Genomic DNA, 22,035 nt, shown 5'->3' with positions numbered 1-22,035 from the left:
GACAGTAAGGACCACCCCCTTTACCCCAGTGGTGGGCAGGGCCGGAGAGAGCAGGAATTAGGCCCATGCCAACTAAGAAAAGTAGTCCCCTACGTAAGGTTCTGATGTGATACTTAAGAGAAATTGTTTTCTAAATTTCCCAAATATTTTTTTTTATTTAAGGCGGCTTTACGAGCTTGTTAGCAAATTCTTCAATTACAATTGAAATTTTTATTTATACATGTTAGAATTAGAGATATGTAGCTTTTTTATTTTGCCCAACAAAAGTAGGCCCATTGAACATTGTAGGCCCTAGCCAAATGGCCATGCTGGCACCCCCTCTCTCCTGGAGTGGTGGTAGGGATGGTCCTCGGAGGCATCAGAAGATGAGGCATTGGATGGCGTTCCCTCCGACTCTTCTCCATCGTCTTCTGGAGGAGACTTCCTTCTGCCCTCTCCTTTACAGGATTTTTCCGGTTGATGGCCAAAGCTGTCCCATATAATTTGCAGACAGATGCTAGATATCGTTCAGTACGTGAAGCTTCTTAAGGAGATTGTAGCAGTCCCAGTGCATGACATCCTTATACAGTTAAGAGGATGTGGGAGCTCTCCCCTTTTGTTGGCTCTTGCCAATAAGAAGGCAGACTCAGTGTACCTTGTCCAGTAGGCTTCTGGATTTGACAAGCGCCATCTGCTAAATCAATCATTTGTGGTTGAATCCCTTCTCAAGAAGGCCAAGCACCTTCGGACCCACTCCTCTGTGCCCCCTGGGAGGGATGCGAGGGCTATGGATACTCCTGGGAGAAAGATGTTTCATGGAGATTTGCTCATTGTCTGCATAGCAACCTACCAACTCTTTATGGGCCAATACATGTGGGACAACCTGAAGTACAAGAGGGGGCTGAGCAGCTTCCTCAGCAGCAGCAGCACGATACCCTCCAGTTACTGGTGCAAAAGGGGTCTGTGCAATCTAGGATGTTTTTCCAAGGTGGCCATCGGTACTCCAACACAGAGGCTCTTCAGTGCCTTCTCCATGGCAAACTGCACTTGTTTCTCCAGTTCCTCCTAAGAGACTGCCAATGCCATCACTGGCTGGGAGCAAGGACACGTGACCAGATCCTCTTCGGAACAGAGAGGATGATCAGTAGCTGACATCCGGACCCATTGGAGGCCTTGGCGAACCACTGAGAATCGTGGAAAATGAGCGGTCCTCACCACAATCTCGCCTTGGGCGCTTCTAAGTAAAAGCCGGACCTTCCCCATGGACCAATGCCAATGCTTTTCTGGCTTCCCTTGATACTCAGCACAGTCCATGCCTAGTGCCAAGTTTGAAGAGGAGGAATATGATTCAGTCTTCGACCTGGAGGAGCCAGGCAATGGCCTGTCTCAAGTCCCTGATGGTCATTTATACAGACGAAGCCGATGGTCCTGCCAATTTCGATGCCTTGATGGTCATTGGTGCAGCTCAGAGATCTCTTGATGTTGATACCTTCCAGTGCCTAAAGAGTTGTTCCATCTTCTTCAGAAGGGGTCAATCTGGGCTCATCTGTGGTAACCCTGGACATCATGCAATGCCTCCAAGTAGAGGGCACATCTATAATGGGATCCGTGACAGATATAGTTCTCGTGGATTGAGGGCACTGCTGAAACACCAAATGACATCGCATCACGAAATAAGGGACACAGATTAAAAATGATGGCACAAGCCATCGATGGCCGATGGGCACCAAGTACACCAAGCCACCCCGGTGTTGCGAATGTGAAAAAAACAGCGTAAATGACCAAAATAACCTACCTAAGGATGATACACAAGGAAACAGAGGGACCCCCACATCGATGAAAAGGAAATCCCGTTGGTAAAAAAAAAAAACAAATACATGAGAAAAAGAAATACGTTTTAGAGCCCAACAAACCATCAGGGTCCGTGGAAAAAGACAGACCGAAGGGAGCACACATGGACGCATGGGCCCTAGAAAGCTTGGGCATGCTCAGAGAGGCTCATTCAAAATCCAGAAACTGACATACGTTTTCCGTGCTGGGCTCCATCAGGTGATGGCATCCATGAATGAGGTCTGCCATCCTGTTTGTCCTTGGAGAATGCCATAATATAAATCAGTGAGAGTAATTAAAATAGAGGGGGAAAAAACTAAATGTTTATATTTTGATGCAGAATTCTCCACTGGAACATTGAACTACTCTTTTGCCCATTCACTGTACCTACAATGCTATCTTTCCCTGCCCATCTCATCCTCACCAAGCCCTCTCCCTCAACCTCTCTTTAGCCCGAACTGATGAGCAACAGTAGCACCAGCCCTAGGAGCCATTAGTGCTCTGCTGGCAAAAGCAGCACTAATCTTTTTCTAGTGGGAGAAGAGCTGAGGTGCCACTGGCTGCCTCGCCTCACTCATACGTCGAAAGTGCAGTTGCTTACCTGTAACAGGTGTTCTCCTAGGACAGAAGGATGTTAGCCCTCACATGTGGGTGACATCATCCAATGGAGCCAGTCACGGAAAACCTTTGTCAAAGTTTCTAGAAACTTTGACCAGCAGACTGAGCATGCCCAGCCTGCCACTATCTGCGTGTCCATGCGAGGTCCCCCTTTAGTCTTGTAACATAGCAAAAATACAAGCGAAAACAAAACAAGAAAGGAGGGGGAGAGGGGCACTGGTTCTATCGCCTGGGATTTCAGGAGGGTTGAAACCTCCTCCTCCTCCAGAAGAGAGGAGTGGTCGGATGATCCCCACGTCGGCCGAGGTGGGGAGTCTGCTGGTACATACAGGAAGTTGAGGTGGTAACCTTGAGTCAGTACAGCAAGTACCCACTGATCTGAAGTGATTATATGCCATATGTTGGTGAAGTGGCACAACTGACCGCCGATGGGTATGGACTGTAGAGGAGGTTGGCTTATGCTCTCCAGCAAGGAGTCAAAATCCAGCAGCTGGGCCCGGTGGAGGAGCTGGCTGAGTTTTCTGAGGCCTGGATTGTCTGGCCTGACCTTTCTGGTAAGGTCTGGAGGGGCGACCTCGAGTAGCAGGAGGATACCTCCATGGCTTGAAGGACGGCCGCTTAGAGTCTCTTTGGAATGTCCTTTTAGAGGTGGACGGAAAATCAGAAGGCACTGACAAAAGCTGGCGTAGCGTCTCGTGATGGTCTTTGAGCTGTCCTACAGTCTCCTGGATTTTGTCCCTGAAGAGATTATCTCCGACGCAGGGCAGGGCAGGTCAGCCAGTCGGTCCTGTACTTCTGGTTTTAAGTCAGAGGACTTCAGTCAGGCCCATCTTCGTGCACTAATCCCCGCTGCGGACATCCTAGAAGCAGTGTAAAAAATGTCATAGGCAGCGCGGACCTCATGCTTGCCAGCATCTAGACCCTTCTGAGCCAGAATATTGAGTTGATCCTGAAGCTGGTCGGGTAAAGACTCAGAAAATTCTTGGATCTTTTTAAATAGGTCCCTGTTATACTGGGTCATGCATAACTGGTAGGAAGCAATGCGAGAAATAAGCATTGAGCCATGGAAAACACAACTGCCAAATGCATCCAGGGACCGCTGTTCTTTCCCTGGAGGTATGGAAGAATGAGGCTTAGAACGTCGTCCCTTTTTCTGGGCTGATTCTACAACCACAGAATGGTGATCCAGTTGTGGTTTTTGGAAACCAGGGGCTGTCTCTGTACCAGGTAGGTGGTATCTGTTTTTCGATTCATCGGTGGTACATATCCTGGATGCTCCCATTTCCCCTTCAACAAGTCCAGGACGACTTCATGAATGGGTATGGACATGATCTCCTTGGGTGCATCTACGAATTGGAGCACTTCCAGCATCTTGTGTCTGGAGTCTTCTTCCGTCTGAAGTTGGATTGGTATGGCTTCAGACATTTCTTTTATAAAATTAATAAAGGACAGGTCCACTGGAGGAGAATGTGGCTCTGAAGGTAGATCATCAGAATCCTGGGAAGAATCATCGGTCCAAGGATCGTAAGGCTAATCACCTGCTCCCATAGGATCTTCAGAGGGAAGTAATGGTGCTATTCCTAAAGGATCAGGTCTAGGCACCGATGGCATCGGAGGAGGCACCGACTGCATCGGAGGAGGTATTGATTGAGGACGATGTGGTATCGATGGTATCGGTGACAAGCTCCCAGATGGCCCCGGGCATAGGTTCCAGCCTCGGTGCTTCATCACCATCCGATGACAAAGGAATCGAGGTGGAAGGCGTTGGACATACCGGTATCCTCGGTTCCACCTGTGGAAGGGCACCGATCAACGCATCCAGCCTGCCGAGTAGCGGTGCGAGCATCATGGGAATCGGGTCCGCAACTGGGGCTGGCATCAGTGCCAACGTCAATGGAGGCTGAAGCCCTGCAGTGCCTTTCCGATGGCCTCTTGGATAATCCGATCCAATTCCTCGTGGAAACCTGGGACGTGGAACCCCAGCTCCGGAGTAGGAAGCAGCACTGGCATAGCCGAAGGGTCCACCGGTGAAAGTGGAGTCACGGCTCCCTGTACCAATGAAGGTGGGGAACGCCTTGGTGACCCAGTCACAGAGGAGGATGGGGCCTTCTCTGGATAGGATTTCTTTGTTGGTGGCTCTGTCGATGCCAATGCCGGGCTTGCCTGGATCAGCGGACTGAGCCTTCCGATGACGGTGTCGACGCTTTTCACGATGTTCTCCTAGATCCTTCTCCAGTGCCAAAGAGGAAGAAGTCGATGCCTTCGGAGTAATTGGTGCCGGGTGGACAGCACTGGTGTCTCGCTGCTGGCGAGAGGTCGATTGCACCGGCTCAGACGATGTCGAAGCGCTCGATGGAGTTAGTGGCTTTGTCTGAAAAAGAAACTCCATCTTCTCTGAGTGGGCTTTATGGCCCTTCGGTGTCATTTGGGCACATTTGGTGCAAGTTAAGATGTCATGATCCGACCCCAAACACAACACACAGACCCTTTGCGGGTCTGTGATGGACATTGTCAGAGGACAATCGGGGCACCGACGGAAACCAGACGTCATGGCTTCAACAAAAATTTAGCCTCGGTGCAGTCCATGGCCGGTAGGCCCTGAAGGGAAAACTTGACGGGAATCGACTGCAAATGAGGGTAAAGCCTTACCTTACAACCGCGGACTACGGAATCGATAGGAGGACCCCTATGGGGTAGAATTTTTTTGAAATTTTAGAAATAAGTTCCGTGAGGAAAATTCCTGTCAGGAATCTCTAGAGAGCTCCTTAACCAGCGGGGCTACTGTTGTGCAGAAAAAAAGAGACTGAAGAGGGACCCCTGCTAGATGCAGGGTTAGTACCATGCTGGGCATGCCCAGTAGATGCCAGTCAAAGTTCTAGAAACTTTGACAAAAGTGTTTGTGATTGGGCTCCATCCTGATGATGTCACCCATATGTGAGGACTACCATCTTGCTTGTCCTGTGAGAAAGAGCCGATCCAACCAATCACACTGGTAGATTTGGTATTTTCTAGTAAACTCCTATTCTGAACTATTCTCATTCTTTACTGGTACCACAGAAAATTTGGTCATAGGTCCCCAGCGTTTTTTTTGTTGTTGTTTAAACTCACAAGCCTCGAATCTCTTTGCTTTTTTTTTTTTTTAAACTCTCACATCACAGTTTTCCAGATATTATCCAGATCTTTCACTTCTCTCTCATGTCCATCCAACTCTTTTCCCATCTATTTTCAGTCTTTTCTTAGATGTGTTTTTGCTTTCTACTGCTAAACCCATCAATAACAAATTATTTTTTCCCATCTTCTGCATGGTTGCCTGTCTGCCAACTCTATCCCTCAAGCATTCAATTCTACAAAGAGCACTGGATTCACTATTGATCCCTTAAATTTCCACATCATCTCTCCTATGTCTCCACTACTATAATAGCATCCTAGCTCATCTCACGTTCTTTTTTCCACCCTCTGTCTTCCTCAGTTATGCTACTAGGTTCCTCTTCCAACAGCTTTGTTACTCCAATGACAGTTTACTTCAAGTATGAATAGTGATTGGTACCTGAAAGCTAGTGGAAGAAAACTAGATTTTTTACCTCTAAATGCAGTCACAGTCTGGCTCCTCTGACTGACCTCATGCATTGCTATATCTCCCCCCCACCTCTTCATTCTCAGTCCTACACTCTTCCTCAGCATCCAGACTAAGCAAGAAAACTGTTTCCATGCCCTTTTCCTGTTCTGGAACAAGCTCCCATTTGAAATACAAGATTCTCCTATTCATCACTGTTATAGTTTCAGGTACAAACTCATCTTACTTGCTTTTCTAAATACATAACCCTTCAGTCTTATCTATTGCACCTACCTCATATCTCACTTATCTCTGTAAAGCTATTTTATTATACTCCGCAAGGCACACTGTGCAGGGTACAATACAAAAAATAATAAATACACTATGCATAGGTGCAGACAAACCTTGGATTACAGAGAAGAAGTGGAGAATGTCAGAGGATCCTCAACTTTGGGCCTTGAATACATGTAAAATGGATCTCAAAAAGTCCCAGTGTTGCCAATCAAGGACAATAAAAATGAAAATATGAAAGCAAGGCAGCAATTATTAATTTAATCATAGTATCAAAGTTGTGAACATTTTCATATTTTAATTTTTAATTTTCTGTGATTGTATTAAAAGTTTCAAGTAAGTTCCAAAAAGAAAATGTTGGTAGCTACTACGGTAAAGCTAAATCCCCCCCCCCCCCCCCCCACCCAAGAAAATTATCCATTCAAAATCTTTTGTAGTCTGAAAGCGTAGAAGGTGATGCAAGTATTACGTTCATAGCCTCTGAGCAAAATACAGTTACTATCAAATGTACAATTATATATCAATACCACAAGGCATTGTATATTTTGGATTTTGTGGTGTTTTTGGTTTGTTTGTTTTTTACATAGTATGGCCCTGATGCTGATAGTAAGCCATCAAATGAAGTCTATTTTTATATTTAATATACAGAAATGTAATGGAAAAGCAAAGTTTTTCACCCTCAATATGTCAATATATTGCCACAAGTAAGAAGCATCAAAATGGTCAAAATACAAAAAAAAAAAACCCACAAAAAAGTATCAATTTTAGGCCCAGTAGTTCTTTGCTCTCTTCCAGCTCATTTGTAACCAATGCAGAGATACTGAGTCATCATGCAAAATTAAACAGGAATTTGCCCCCCTCCCCTCTTATTTTTGTAGTAATAAACGTTTCAACTGATCCGAGGCTGGTCATTTTAATAGTCCTGATGCCAGAAACCATGAACCTAGCCTCTTTCCAGAATCCTGTATCATGAGTTCTAAATATGGCTGCCATGTGTGTCTCGTTTGTAATCATCATTTCTTCCTCCCCCAAGGGCTACGAACACTGCCTCTGCAGCATTCCCAGCCCCAGATGTGGAAGACTGGGGCCATTCCACATGGAAGTGCACAGCACTTGCCAGTAAACCACCATGCTGGCCCAAGCATCATCTTATTTATTTAATAGTATTTTTAGTCAGAAAATATAGCTACATTTTTAAATTTTTCACCTCTGAGAAGAATGTGAACTTTATACAAAGTTTGATATCAAATTTACTGCTACATTTTACCTAGATACATTTTGATAAAATTAAAAAATTATAACTCAGCTGGTCATTCTACTTCCTTTCAGTTCCTGAGGTCAAACAACCTTTTTAATCAGCTGCCAGAATAGCAACTGTTTAAAAATGTGTTATTATACCTGTGGTAATAAAAATGAACCTTCAGTCCACTTTCTGGGTATATGTGCATAATATAGGTGGATGGAAGCAAAGTGCCAGAGTGACTTCAAATCTCCACTGGTATCCTGGGAAGCACAAATCAAGACCAATACTAGATGAGCATTAGAGGTGGTTTTAAAGAGATATTTTCCAAGCAAACTAAGGAATTTAATCAGGAATCATAACACGACAGTTAATACAAGGATACAGAACATAAACCAAACATACCATACTATATTTTACTATAGGTAAATACTACTCAAAAGAAGTCTGTTTATACTATACAGCATGGTCACTTAAGTTTAGTGAATAATTGCATGTTTCACATTTTTCAAAACATCTATACTATAGAACCATTCTGAAGCATACAATTCTAATAACCTGAGAAAATAGGAATTTTATTAGGTTATGAGGCCTTTTACTGGACCAAGACAAGATTGTAGAATGTGAGGTCCATTCTTCAAACTACTCTGAATCAAAAGTCTTGCAAAAACTTAGCAACAAAGTGGTAGGTGTAAAGACAATATACCAATCTAATCTCTTAATTTCCTCAGTTTGTATGTTTTTCTTGAATTTTTTTTCAGTTTGACAGCTCCCTCCTGATCCTTTTCCCAGCTCAACCTGATTCGATTCACTACTGCACCATTCTCAGAAACCTGGTCCTGGCTTTCAAGGTCCTCGAGGATTTGGCATACCCCTTTTACACACATTCTTGGCTGCAGTGCTCACTTTTCCCAGTCAACTATTGGTACCACCTCCCAAAGAAATGTGAATCAAATTCTACAAAGAAACTCTCAATATTTGTCCCCACCCTATGGAACTCCTTTTCCAGTTGAGATCAAGCTTGTCCCAGACCTCATTTTCAGGAAATGACTGAAAACCTGATTTGTAACAACCTTCAGCCTACAGCCAGAATTGTGAATTTTTAACCAGATCCTGAACTTAGTTTTTTGGCTCCAAAGACACTTCTGAACTGCATATAACATGTACACCCACTCACTTCTTTTCCCCACCAAGTCACCACCACATCATGTACCAAATTGTATTTCACATTAATGCTATTTATACACAAAACTACTTTAAGCTATTGGCAACATTTCTATTATATTGCTATTGGCAACATTTCTATTATTGATGTGTATTATATTTAAGCCTAAATTCTTATTGCAACCATACTTAACCTGCATTTCTGACTAAATTAGTATTTGTATTTATAATATTTACAGCAATATCTGTATCCATAACACAATATCTAACCATAGCCTATGAATTGTAATGGGTATACCAATAAAATTGTAATTCCCAAATCTGCTGTAACATGTTTTGAACTCCTTGCCTGGAAAGCGTGATAAATGAAAATGATTTAGGCTACAAATCCATAAGCCTTCATTTCCAACTACCTGGAGATTTTTCCCATTTTTAGCCCACTTACCTCTCTCATCTATCCCAGTGGCCACAGTAGTTCCCTACAGAACCATGTCTCTGAATCTGGCCACTAGATGTACGACTGGAACTTCCTTTTCCCTTGCCCCCTACACATACCATACCACACCACACCACCCAACCCCTACTCTCCAAAGCACTGAATGATGCCTTAGGTTTCTACTCGAGTTTAGTTATCTGATTTTCACATTTGAAGAGGATGAGATCTTGAAAGCTCATATAGCATCATGTTTTTTTGCTGGTCCTGAATCACAACCTACAAGACTCCACAGCTACACTATATTTTAAAGAGAAAAATTAATGCAAGTCTGGTTGAGCCTATGTACAAATTCTAAAAGGTATGTGCAATATAATGCGGGTCAATTGCCCTAATGAGACAATTACTATGCTACAAATCTTCTGGGTTCTACCAGCAAACAGCTACAAAAGACAAATAATTCAGGGTAGGTGACCACTAAAATCAGTTACAGTTATTATATGCTTTTGCAACTAACATGACCAAACAATAAATGTGCCTCTTGACAGGATATTACTAGGGTTGATAACATAAGACTGAAAAACATCAGGAGACTTTGAAACATCAGGACTGTAAAATATTTGGCTAAATAAATGTGACAATACTGGTCCATCCTACAGAGCCAGAAATACCAACTACAGAAATGTGGAACACCAAGACTCCAACTTTGTCAAATATATATGAAAATTAAACTCCACTTAAATTAAGAAATGAATGACATCACTAAATTCATATTAAACAGGATACCAAGATCCTTCCTTATAAATACTAATCTAAAAAAAAAAAAACCCCTTAAAAATAAGCTTTTACTTCTCTATTTACACCATATCAATCTCCTTTTTCTAGGGGCAACCAGTAGAAAATAGTCCTTGAAAGCTACGTGCCCTCACCATAAGCTCAGAAATACTGCTCTAGGATCACATCTTTTTGACTTACATAAATATTTGAGTAATCTCTTAGGAGAATTACTAAGGTAAGGAGACATTTTCAAAATTCAGAAAATGTTCATTTGAAAATAGTTATTTCATGTTTCTCAGTACTGGTATTCATACACAAATAACTGGATCAATATGAGTAATATATTTTTCTTAGGGAGGGAAGGATGGGTAGAGAAGGATCTGTTTGGTAGCTATAGAAGTGTTATTTTTAATATTAAAACCAGGTTTTAAAACCACTTGGTAAGAAGAAAAAAAACAAATGAGAAAAAAAAAACATATGCAAGTGCTCTTAAGTGCAGTACACCCACATATTTAAGTGTGACATGCCCAAAAGGTTTGTTCAGCTATTAAAGATGAAATATAGTTTACATAAACACAGTACTATATAAAATACTTTTATGGATCAATGACTTGCATCTTTGAAAACTATCATTTCAAACAATTTTACCATTTTTATTAGGATGACAACTTCAAATTTGTTTCAAAGAATTTTGAAGAACCTAAGTATCATCAAATGAGAAATTTAACTCAACAGTACATTTACAAAGCTCAAGCTCAAAAATGAAATTAACTCAACCATGTTGAGGGTCATCTTGAATTCACTTACCTGCAACATGCTGACAATCTCAACCTTGTTGAAAAAAATAAAAGAAGTGAGGGTGGAAAGAAAATTCTCCTCAAAAACAGATGGCGTTGGCAAAATGATATCCTGAATGTATTGTACTCTGTACGTCTGGTGGATTTTTTGCCTAAGTTCAGAGTCTGTTATAGGTATAACCTCCTTAAACTTTGCTGTTTTGGTCAAAAATTCCCTGTGCCTTTTTGGCTGAGCCAAAGCTGGGTCATACTCCAGGCAGCCCACAACATCCATAATACACTCATCTGAAAACATCACTTCAAAGAGAGTTGCTTTATTGAGAAATAAAATCCCTCTAATAATTTCATACAAATGGTGCAAGCCTTCCGTGTTATCCAAGTTTTCACAAGTTTGGAAGATCTGCAACAGTTTTTTAATATAGCCTTCATTCTCCAAGGCTAGTGCTAACTTTTCTCTACGGATAGGAGAGGAAAGAACTGAGGTCACTAAGTCAGCAATCTCTTCAAGTTTGTTGATTTCACAAGAAGGAAGATCAATTAAATGACTTGTTTCTGGCATTTCTTCAAAACGTTCCTCTTCTGATTCATCGATGAGGTCCTGTGTGACTTCTACTGAAGGGTCCTTACCTTGAACCTAACAAAGAAAAACAATGTTAAACTGTAGAGCAATATAGCATATTATTAGACATATAAGTAAATATGGTATGCACAAAGAAATGAACAGATCTGAAACCAAAAGACTGATTGTGGTACTCGCGCTTCCTGCCCCCCCCCCCCCCCCTTTTTTTTATTTTTTTTAAAGGCTACTTTATGAGAGATGAACACAGGATTTCTTTCAGTTGTACCAAGGGAACACAAACAAGATTCCTTTAAAAAGCCTTAGGGTTGCTGCTGCCCAGTAAACAACCACAGGGATTCATGTGCTGCTGTTAATGACCTAAGAGCCAAGACAGCTAAAGGGAAGCAGCAATCCCTCTACTATAACAAATATCATCCTTCCTATAACTAGTTTACACAGGCTAGTACTATGACTCATGATCATATCTAGTAGGTTCCCCAATTGATACCAGTAAGTAACTTGTGGTTTCCCATATCTTTGGAAATGTTAACTTTAGCATTCTCTTACATTGCTCTTGTCTAGGTCATAATCTAAATGGTGTTTCCTTTCGTGTTCCACAGGCTGACCAGGATCTAGTCAAAAAGACTGCTAATCTGGGGACTGGAGTTGGACATGAACTCCTAGATGGATGCCAGGAGTATGAAGAACAAAAAGCCAGCTGTGATGCATTCTGCATGCCCATCCACCCTGAGAATGTTTTGATTACCATGTCTTGTTATCTACTATGTGGGGCTGGTATATGGCAAAAATGTTGCTTTTACATGTTGTGTCTAGTGTTAGCAAGACAGATGCTACATAATTATTTACTGTATTGTTTCCCAACATGTGCTGCGGCTGACCTGCAGGCTTGCCATGAGAAGAGCCAGATATGAAAAGTTGAGTCGCCAGCAGTCTTCATTGTTTTCTTTCTTTCCTGCCTGCAGAATGACCTCCTGCCAGCAGAGGAGTCAGAGAGCAGCACCTATCTGCTTCAGCTGCTTCCCTCTCTATTAGCTCTCTCTTGCTGGACATGCTGGCCTTGTGCTGTTATCACTGCAGAAGCAAGCCAACAGAGGAGGAAGAAACAGCAACAGATAAGTGCTGCTCAGACTTCTGCAGGCTCCAGGGAAGGAAGGATCAGGAACATAAGAACATAAGAAATTGCCATGCCAATTCAGACCAAGGGTCCATCAAGCCCAGCATCTTGTTTCCAACAGAGGCCAAACCAGGCCACAAGAACCTGGCAAGTACCCGAACATCAAGAAGATCCCATGCTACTGATGCAATTAAAAGCAGTGGCTATTCCCTAAGTAAACTTGATTAATAGCAGTTAATGGACTTCTCCTCCAAGAACTTACCCAAACCTTTTTTAAACCCAGCTACACTAAATGTACTAACCACATCCTCTGGCAACAAATTCCAGAGCTTTATTGTGCGTTGAGTGAAAAAGAATTTTCTCCAATTAGTCTTAAATGTGCTACTTGCTAACTTCATGGAATGCCCCCTAGTCCTATTATCCAAAAGTGTAAATAACAGATTCACATCTACTCGTTCAAGACCTCTCATGATCTTAAAGACCTCTATCATATCCCCCCTCAGCCGTCTCTTCTCCAAGCTGAACAGCCCTAATCTCTTCAGCCTTTCCTCATAGGGGAGCTGTTCCAATCCCTTTTATCATTTTGATTGCCCTTCTCTGTATCTTCTCCATCGCAACTATATCTTTTTTGAGATTCAGCGACCAGAATTGTACACAGTATTCAAGGTGCGGTCTCACCATGGAGCGATACAGAGGCACTATGACATTTTCTGTTTTAACCATTCCCTTCCTAATAATTCCTAACATTGTTTGCTTTTTCGACTGCTGCAGCACACTGAGCCGACGATTTTAAAGTATTATCCACTATGATGCCTAGATCTTTTTTTCCTGGTGGTAGCTCTTAATATGGAACCTAACATCGTGTAACTACAGCAAGGGTTATTTTTCCCTATATGCAACACCTTGCACTTGTCCACATTAAAATTTCATCTGCCATTTGGATGCCCAATATTTCAGTCTTGTAATGTATCACAATCCGCTTGTGATTTAACTACTCTGAATAATTTTGTATCATCCGCAAATTTGATAACCTCACTCGTGTTCCTTTCCAGATCATTATATATATATTTATTTTATTTATTTAACAGTTTTTTATACCGACCTTCATAGTAAATAACCATATCGGATCGGTTTACAATATAACAAGGGAATAACTGGAGTAGCAATTCAAGTAAAATGAAAGATAACAATGGTAGGAATAAGTCAAAGTTACAATCAACAGGGATAGAGAACTTGGAAGCTTACAACAAGCTGGAAAGAAGAAAGGCCGGTAATAAATAAGTAGTGTTACCATAGAACGTACGAGTTAACAGCTTAAACGGTGCTTTGACCTGAAAGTCTCAGAGTCCATTTCGTGGAAATGATTGCCAGACCGGGTAGGAGTGAAGGGCAACTAGTAATTGTCTGGAGGATCAGGAAAGGCTTGGTGAAATAGCCAGGTTTTAAGTCTTTTTCTGAAAGTTAAAAGGCAAGGCTCCAGTCTGAGATTTGATGGGATGCTATTCCAAATAGATGGGCCTGCTATCGAAAAAGCTCTGTCTTTGGTCGTAGCGAGGCGTGTGGCTTTAGTGGGGGGAAAATTCAGAGTGCCTTTGTGAACATCTCTAATTGGTCTGTTAGAAGAGTAGAGTTTGAATGGTATTTCCAGGTCAAGTTGAAGTTGATGATGAATGGTTTTGTGGATTAAGGTGATTGATTTGTATAGAATTCTGAAATTCACAGGTAACCAATGTAGGTTCCTGAGTATGGGTGAGATGTGTTCGCCGCGGTTGGTACTGGTCAACAATCTCGCTGCCGCATTTTGTATCATCTGTATAGGTTTGGTGGTAGATTTGGGGAGTCCTAGGAAAAGGGCACTGCAGTAGTCTATTTTGGCGAACAGTAGCGCTTGTAGGACTGTCCTGAAGTCATGGAAGAATAAGAGTGGTTTAAGTCGTTTTAGAACCTGTAATCTGTAGAAGCAGTCTTTAGTTGTTGTGTTGACCATTTTCTTCAGGTTTAGTCGATTGTCTAAAATAACCCCAAGATCTCTAACCTGCTTACAGGTAATGTGAGAGTTGTGTGGAGATGGAAGGGAGATATTGTTATCGTTTGAGGAGATGAGGAGGAGCTCTGTCTTAGAGGAGTTGAGGACCAAGTTTAAGCTGTTGAGTAGATTGGTGATGGATAGAAGGCAGTTATTCCAATGGGTGAGTGCCTTTGAGATTGATTCTGTTATGGGGATCAGAATCTGCACGTCGTCAGCGTACAGATAGTGAATTAGGTTGAGATCTGATAACAGTTTGCAGAGGGGGAGGAGGTATATGTTTTATATATATATATATATATATATATATATATATATAATATATATATATATATATATATAAAAGCACAGGTCCAGTACAGATCCCTGAGGTACTCCACTGTTTACCATTTTCCACTGAGAAAATTGATCATTTAATCCTACTCTGTTTCCTGTCTTTTAACCAGTTTGTAATCCACGAAAGGACATCGCTTCCTATCCCATGATTTTTTAGTTTTCTTAGAAGCAAAAAGCTCAATATGCCAGGGTTGGGGGGTATATGAATGTTCCACAGAGTCGGGGGGGAGAGGCAAGATGATAATGCCAGAGGGTGGAAAAGAGGATAAGTGATGATGATGGCGACAAGGGCTGGAGGGTGTTCTGGGAACACTAGGAGAGCGGTCCCATCTTGAGGGGATTGTGTGCCCTTGGGCCTTGGCACGACCCCAGAAGACTCCAGGGCAGCACCAAGGTAGGCAAGGCGTGTCCAAGCATGAGTGAAGACTGAAGGTCTGCCCTCTACTAGACCTGCATGCTTCTGGAAGGCCAACAACGCAATGCTGGTTACTGAACAGTCCTCCGACCGTTCCCAGCCCTTTCGGACCTGCCGCTAGGTATCGGCAAGAAGCAGCAGGCCAGACAAAGAGGGCAGACGAAGGCCTTGTGACATAGAAGACTCTGGACGAGACGAGGAACTTGGGAGACTCTGGACGAGACGAGGAACTTGGGAGGTTCAGAATAAGCACTGTCTCTCAGGGCGCCCTACACAGCCCACCGACATGGGCGGACCCATTGGGCTGGTCAAGGACCACCCTGTCCCACTGCGTGCCCTACACAACCTGAAGAGGCTGGTCACGGACCACGTGGAGAGTGGGACAAGCGCAGGAAGGGAATCCAGCCGAGACGAAACCAGGAACAGACGAGACTGATTTACCCCAACAAGGTGTCATCTGGAGAACCAAAGGAACTGGAGGGTCAAGAGGGCTCGGAACAAGTGAAGGAGGAACGTAAGCTCGGAACATTAGGAAGTGGAACATCAGGAAGCCTAGACTAGGAAGTTCGGAACATGAAGACATGGAACATCAGGAAGCCACGAAGACTCAGGAAGCAACGAAGGCTCATGACATGGAGCTCCAACGAAGAACAAGGAACGAAGACCTGACTGAGCGATGGAAGACAGGAACCTCCAGGGACGAAGAACTCCAATGCAAGGCAAGGCAGGAGTGCTGGAGAAGTCCTTTTATAGGGCTTAGGAAGACGTCATCAGGTGGAGCCCGGGGCATATCCGGCCGCGGGCCCTTTAAATCCTGAAGAGAGGCACGCACCGGCGCCTAGGAGCAGGAAAGCAACAGAGACAGCTGATGGCGGCATCTGTGCCGCAAGAGAAGGCTCAGGGGCGGCCCCCGGCCACAAAGCAGGTCTCATAAGTGGTGGCTCCATGCCGCATGTAACAGAAGGCTGACTCGCGGCTCTCTGCCGCGAGCGAAGGCCCCGAGGGCGGCGTTCCGGACCACGATGGCGCGGCGGCAACGGAGGCCTCCTAGCTGCTTAGGAAGAACATGGGCGGCACTCAGCCACGCAGGCAAGGCCTACCAGGGCGGCTCTATGCCGCGGAAGTCGGCGGCCTCTGCCGCACATGAGAGGGCAGCGCAGAAGGTAGGTGAAGGCCTGCTTGCGGGGGAACTCCGCGGGCAGGAATCATAACAGCGGGGGTCTGGATAAAGGGACAAGGAAAGTGATATACCAGGGGGTCGAAGGAAGGGAAGAAGGTGATTTTGTCAGGGAGAGGGAAGATTAAGATGATTGTGCCAGATGGGTGGCACAATCTCTCCCTTTTCTCTCCCTCTACTCCCCTCTACCAGGGAGTAGAGGGAGAGAAAAGGAAAGGGAAGCCAGTGATGACAGGGGAGATGTAAGAGAAGGTGGTGCTGATGCCAGAAGGGTAGAAAGAGAAAGAAGAGAAAAGAAAATGATGCCAGAGGGGTAGGGGGAGAAGGGTAGGGGGAGAGGGAAGGGATAATGATGCCAGAGAAGAAAAGGTGATACGCCAGAAGGGTGGGGAGAGAGGAAAGGGAAGGTGGTGATGATGCCAGGGGAGCAGGAAAATTTAAATTGATAAATGTACCTGAATGTTTTTTTTTCCTTGGGCCTCCCACGTTCACATCCAGCGTTGGCATCATAGGCCAAGGGGGCTAACCCTGCCTGTCGAGTCAGGGGTCAAGCAGTGAGTAAGGGCCAGACAGGCCATCAGGTTTTTTTTTTTTTGTTTTCCCCTCTCTTCTATCCCTGGAGATTTTCGGCTAGAGATTTATTTCCAGGAAAAAACGGAGTGTATAGCAATGTATTTCTACATTGTGGGAATTCTCACTCACAGAGGGCAGTGTGGCACAGGAAGCCAAGGGTGTAAAGCCAGAATAAGAGGATAGAACTGAGGCAATGGTAGAGGTCTGGAGCCCAGAGATCCAGCAGACTGAGAAGCTAGAACAGTTTTGGGAGAATTGAGCCACTACCCGTAAGCAAGAGAAAGACTGAGAAAGACAGGACTGGCAAGAAATGGGAGTTTTTGGAGATCCAGCCTCGAGAGGACAAACTGCACTTAGACACTTGTAAACTGGACACCCTGAGGAACTGGACTCTGGGGCTAACAGGGTGGGTCACTCAAAGAACCAAGAGGGCTTGAGGTGGTACAAGTAAGTCCTCTAAAAACCAAAAGGTTGGGGGAAGGATACTTCGGTAGAAGTAGCAGCTAACCTAGATAAAAAGAATCCTCAGAGTAACAAAGCAAGGCGTTCCCTGGGCTAGAACTCTGTACCCTAAGGCAAGTGGGGGTCAGATTGGGAAAAAGGTTGCCCCATGTTGAGACAGAACCCAAGGGCAAGCCTGACAGGGTCCTACTCCAGCACATAGCCCTAATAGGGGCAGGCGCTCAATGAGGTAAGACTGAGCTGAAGGGGAGGGTATGTGACAGAGTGCACTGTAAAAATCCCCAGAACACATTAGAACAGTCCCAGCAGTCTGGGCCTGGTCTACCTTAACACAGGGCAATCTGGGTGCAGGATTTCTCCTCTGAGCAGGAACAAAGCATAGGCTGAGAGCAGAGCAAGAGAGACCCTGAGGAAGACGAGATAGCAGTTCCATTTGAATACTGCTTGGCTAATATGTTTGGTAAGAAGTATTGCTGAGGTAAACTGTTTCTGTATACCATTTGAATGTATAGAATAAACTGATGCAAGAGAAATTGGAGCCCAGACTGTAATCAGTCCTCCAGTGAGCCATAGAATGCTCTTGCTCTGTAACAGTGGGTCTCCATGAGAGAGATAGCATATACAGAAACAGAAATGACGGGCTAAAAAGTCCAGAACACAGCTGCTAGCGTGGTGTCAGGGAGTTTTCACAGAACATTGATTTCTCTTGTATTACGTGAGTAACATTGTCTGCCAACTAAGGCACACATTCAATTTAAGATATCTACTTTTTGGTCCATTAGGTGTTATTTTATTGGGAACTTAATTCGGCACAGAGGGGGAGGAGAGCGGTTATAAATTATTTTATGATTTTTTTTTCTTTTTATTTATGATGAATCAAATTCCTGTTTTAATGGGTCTTGAGAAATGTGGGGTTTGTGAGTTAAGACCTAGAAGAGGTCAGAGAGGTGTGAATAGGGAGAATTTAATTAGTTGTAATTTTATTAGAGAGAAGAAAGTTTGTATTCCACTTTCTATTTTTTATATTTACTGTTCAGTGAAATCTAAGAGTAATCTGATTCTACAAATCTTAACAGATATAAAATCTGATATGTTTCTTTTAACCGAAACATGGCATTCATAGTCCGATACTATATTGTTGAATCTATTATGCCCTTTTGGATATAGGCGCTGCCACCATGCTCACCAGGGAAAAAAGGGAGGTGGAGTGATTTTTATATTTAAGCAAAGTGCGCCTGTTAAGGAAACTGTTCATAATCTGGGGGAAGGTAGTGAAAGTATTGTGGCCACAATAGGGTCCTGGGCTATTGGGTCTGTGTACAGACCTCCAGGAAGAGGGGGGACTCCTGTGGAAAGAATATCAGATTTTGTTTCTATGTTACATCTTATTTATCCATGCTTGTGGCTGTTGTGGGGATTTTAATATTAGAATAGACTGCACTACTGTAGGTGCGGTACAGGTGTTTGAGTGCAACAGAGGCTATTGGTCTCTGTCAAATGATAAACAGGCTACTCACTGGGCAGGCCATACCCTTGATTTATTTGTTCCTAGTGATTTGTGACTGGGTATTTTAGTGAAGGAACTTCACTTGAAAGAAGTGATAAAACGGATGGTGAATAAAACGGAAAATGTCATAATGGCTCTGTATCGCTCCATGGTGAGACCACACCTTGAATACTGTGTACAATTCTGGTCGCCGCATCTCAAATAAGATATAATTGCGATGGAGAAGGTACAGAGAAGGGCTACCAAAATGATAAGGGGAATGGAACAACTCCCCTATGAGGAAAGACTAAAGAGGTTAGGACTTTTCAGCTTGGAGAAGAGACGACTGAGGGGGGATATGATAGAGATGTTTAAAATCATGAGAGGTCTAGAACGGGTAGATGTGAATTGGTTATTTACTCTTTCGGATAGTAGAAAGACTAGGGGGCACTCCATGAAGTTAGCATGGGGCACATTTAAAACTAATTGGAGAAAGTTCTTTTTTACTCAATGCACAATTAAACTCTGGAATTTGTTGCCAGAGGATGTGGTTAGTTCAGTTAGTATAGCTGTGTTGGATAAGTTCTTGGAGGAGAAGTCCATTACCTGCTATTAAGTTCACTTAGAGAATAGCCACTGCCATTAGCAGTGGTAACATGGAATAGACTTAGTTTTTGGGTACTTGCCAGGTTCTTATGGCCTGGATTGGCCACTGTTGGAAACAGGATGCTGGGCTTGATGGACCCTTGGTCTGACCCAGTATGGCATTTTCTTATGTTTTGGATCATTTTTTTTATATATCAATTGAATTTTTTGGCCAGGTTGATACCACTCTGTTGGAAGAGAAGAATAAAGCGTTTTATCTAGAGGACCAGAAAATTTACATTTGCTTCGATCCGAGTGGAATAATGTGAAGAACAAAGTTGACTGTAACTATGTCCTAAAGTGGGTATAGTCACTGGAAGATAATTTTTCTATGGTTTTGGATAAAATAGCCCCTCTTAAGGTTTTATCATTGCCTTTATTTCAAAAGCAAAACCAAGGTACTCAGCAGCTTTAGTGGATAAGAAGAGAGCTATGTGGCGTGTGGAAAGGAGTTGGCACAAGTGGAAGACAAACACTAAGGCAGGAATTTCTGGAATTAAGAAAAAAAAATAAGAAGGAATTGGAAAGGAATCGTAAACAATATTTTACTAAACAGCTTCAAGACTCCTTTAAATCTTCCATAAACTTTATTCAATGTTATTTCGTGTCTAACAGAGCCAATGACTGACAAGTCATTTATCTCAAGCTTATTGATATCTCAAGTTTATTGTTATCTGTAAACACTGCTACGATTACCTGTATCTTTGCTTTCCTCATCCCTTGTACAGAACTGTTATTTACCTCAAGTTTAATAGTTATCTGTAAACACTGCTGCTATTGCATAGTGCTGTTGTGAGTTCCTGTTAAATGTAAACCGATGTGATGTTACTAAACGATTATTGGTATATAAAAGCCTCAAATAAATAAATAAATAAATAAAAATAAATAAAAGATAATGCATTTAGGATTGATTATGAAGCTTTTTCTAATTTTTGCCTGGATAAAGTATCCAGGATTCAGTCACAGATTGTATCTATTTCTTTACTGGAGCCTTTGATTATAAGCTTGAGATAAAACAAGGCTTGGACTAATTTTGAATCTGTTGCTTCCACAGAAGTAGAAAAGGTTCTTTTGGTATTTGGGGCCTCTTTTAGTCCTGTAGATATATGTCCTTTGTGGATCCTTCGAAATTTGGGTGATGACATGAGGTTAACTCGTACCTCTTTATTCAATTGTTTGTTTGAGGAGGGGGTGATCCCTATCCAATTTAAAAAAGGAATAGTATGTCCCATTGTTAAGAGTGCTTGTTTACCTTTGAAGAAATTGTCTAGCTATCGACCCATCACAGTTCTACTGGTGGCAACAGGGGCATATTGCTGATTCTAGTTCAGATTGGGTTCAGTGAGGGCAGGGGTCCCTCAAGGGTTATCTTTGTCTCCAGTTCTCTTTAATCTCTAGATACTTCCCCTTTGTCATCTGCTCCAAAGTCTTGGGAATATTTTTTATGAGTATTGCAGATGATTTCAACTTGTGTTCCCTGTGGGGCCGGTGTTAGACGTCACTTCGAAACAGTCAAAGGCGGAGATTCTCTATATTTCTAGGGTCCTGTGAAAGACATCCCATTGCACCTGTATTTTGATGATATGATGATTCCAATTTTGTCCTCAGTCAGGAATCTTGGGGTAGTGATGAACAAGGTTCTCTCATTTAAGGAGCAGCTGCTTGCAGTTGTAACGTTCTTTCATCATTGCTGGATCCACAATATGGAATACTATGCCCTCTGAATTACGCCAGGAACTTTGCCACAAAAAATTTAAACAAAACCTAAAAACCTGGCTATTCAAAAAAGCCTTCTATCAATAAACTGAGTTCTATTATATACCTTTCAGAATATTTCTACAGACACTCTTATATTGATTTTCTTTTTTTTATTACAAAGTTATACTTGGTCTTATATTCATACAGTTATTATGTTATATTGTAAAGCTCTATGCTGAATTAATGTTTGAATGTAAACCGAGGTGATGTTTCTTACGGACCCCGGTATATAAAAATCCTTAAATAAATAAATAGGGGCTGGATTTTTTAAGCTTCGAAAGTTGCAGCACTTGAAATATATTCTAGATAAGGAAGATTTTAGAGTGGTGATCCAAGCATTTGTTTTTTCAGCCTTAGATTATTGCAATGTCAAATATATAGGGGTGCCTACGTTTCAGGTAAGGGCATTGTAATTAGTGTTGAATGCTGTGGCTCATTTGCTGATGGGGACTCCTTTGAGGGACTACAATACTTCAATGCTGAGGTCCCTGCATTGGCTCCCTGTCAGTCAAAGAATTAAATGTAAGATTTTATCCCTGATTTACTGGGCAATTCATGAGGAAGGGCAGGATTATTAAAGGCACAAGTATCTTGGTATTCTCTGATGTGATCATTGCATTCTGAGGTGGCTTCTTTATTAGCACTCAAAGGATGCAAGAGACCAGGAACAGACCTTTCTTCTGGGTTGCCCCTTCTTTGTGGAATGGGCTTCCTTTGGAAATCCATCAGTTAGAGGATTATAAGATCTTTTGGAAGCAAGTGAAGGTTCATTTGTTCCAGG

At 42.8% G+C, this 22,035-nt stretch overlaps 1 protein-coding gene across 7 annotated transcripts in view; it reads right to left on the bottom strand.

Annotated features, from left to right (window-relative positions):
* Nucleotides 1-22,035, bottom strand: part of PPP4R3B (protein phosphatase 4 regulatory subunit 3B) — a 287,048-nt gene that overhangs the window by 213,642 nt on the left and 51,371 nt on the right. For all 7 annotated transcript variants that reach the window (XM_029593745.1, XM_029593747.1, XM_029593743.1 and 4 more), the window contains exon 4: nucleotides 10,693-11,316. In XM_029593745.1, the coding sequence (XP_029449605.1) occupies nucleotides 10,693-11,316 (624 nt within the window). The remainder of the gene's footprint in view (nucleotides 1-10,692; nucleotides 11,317-22,035) is intronic.

The sequence above is a fragment of the Rhinatrema bivittatum genome, chromosome 3 (genome assembly GCF_901001135.1).
Source record: "Rhinatrema bivittatum chromosome 3, aRhiBiv1.1, whole genome shotgun sequence".
Lineage (NCBI taxonomy): Eukaryota > Metazoa > Chordata > Amphibia > Gymnophiona > Rhinatrematidae > Rhinatrema > Rhinatrema bivittatum.
The sequence above is the reverse complement of the archived record's forward strand: the minus strand, read 5'-3'. Positions and strand labels throughout refer to the sequence as shown.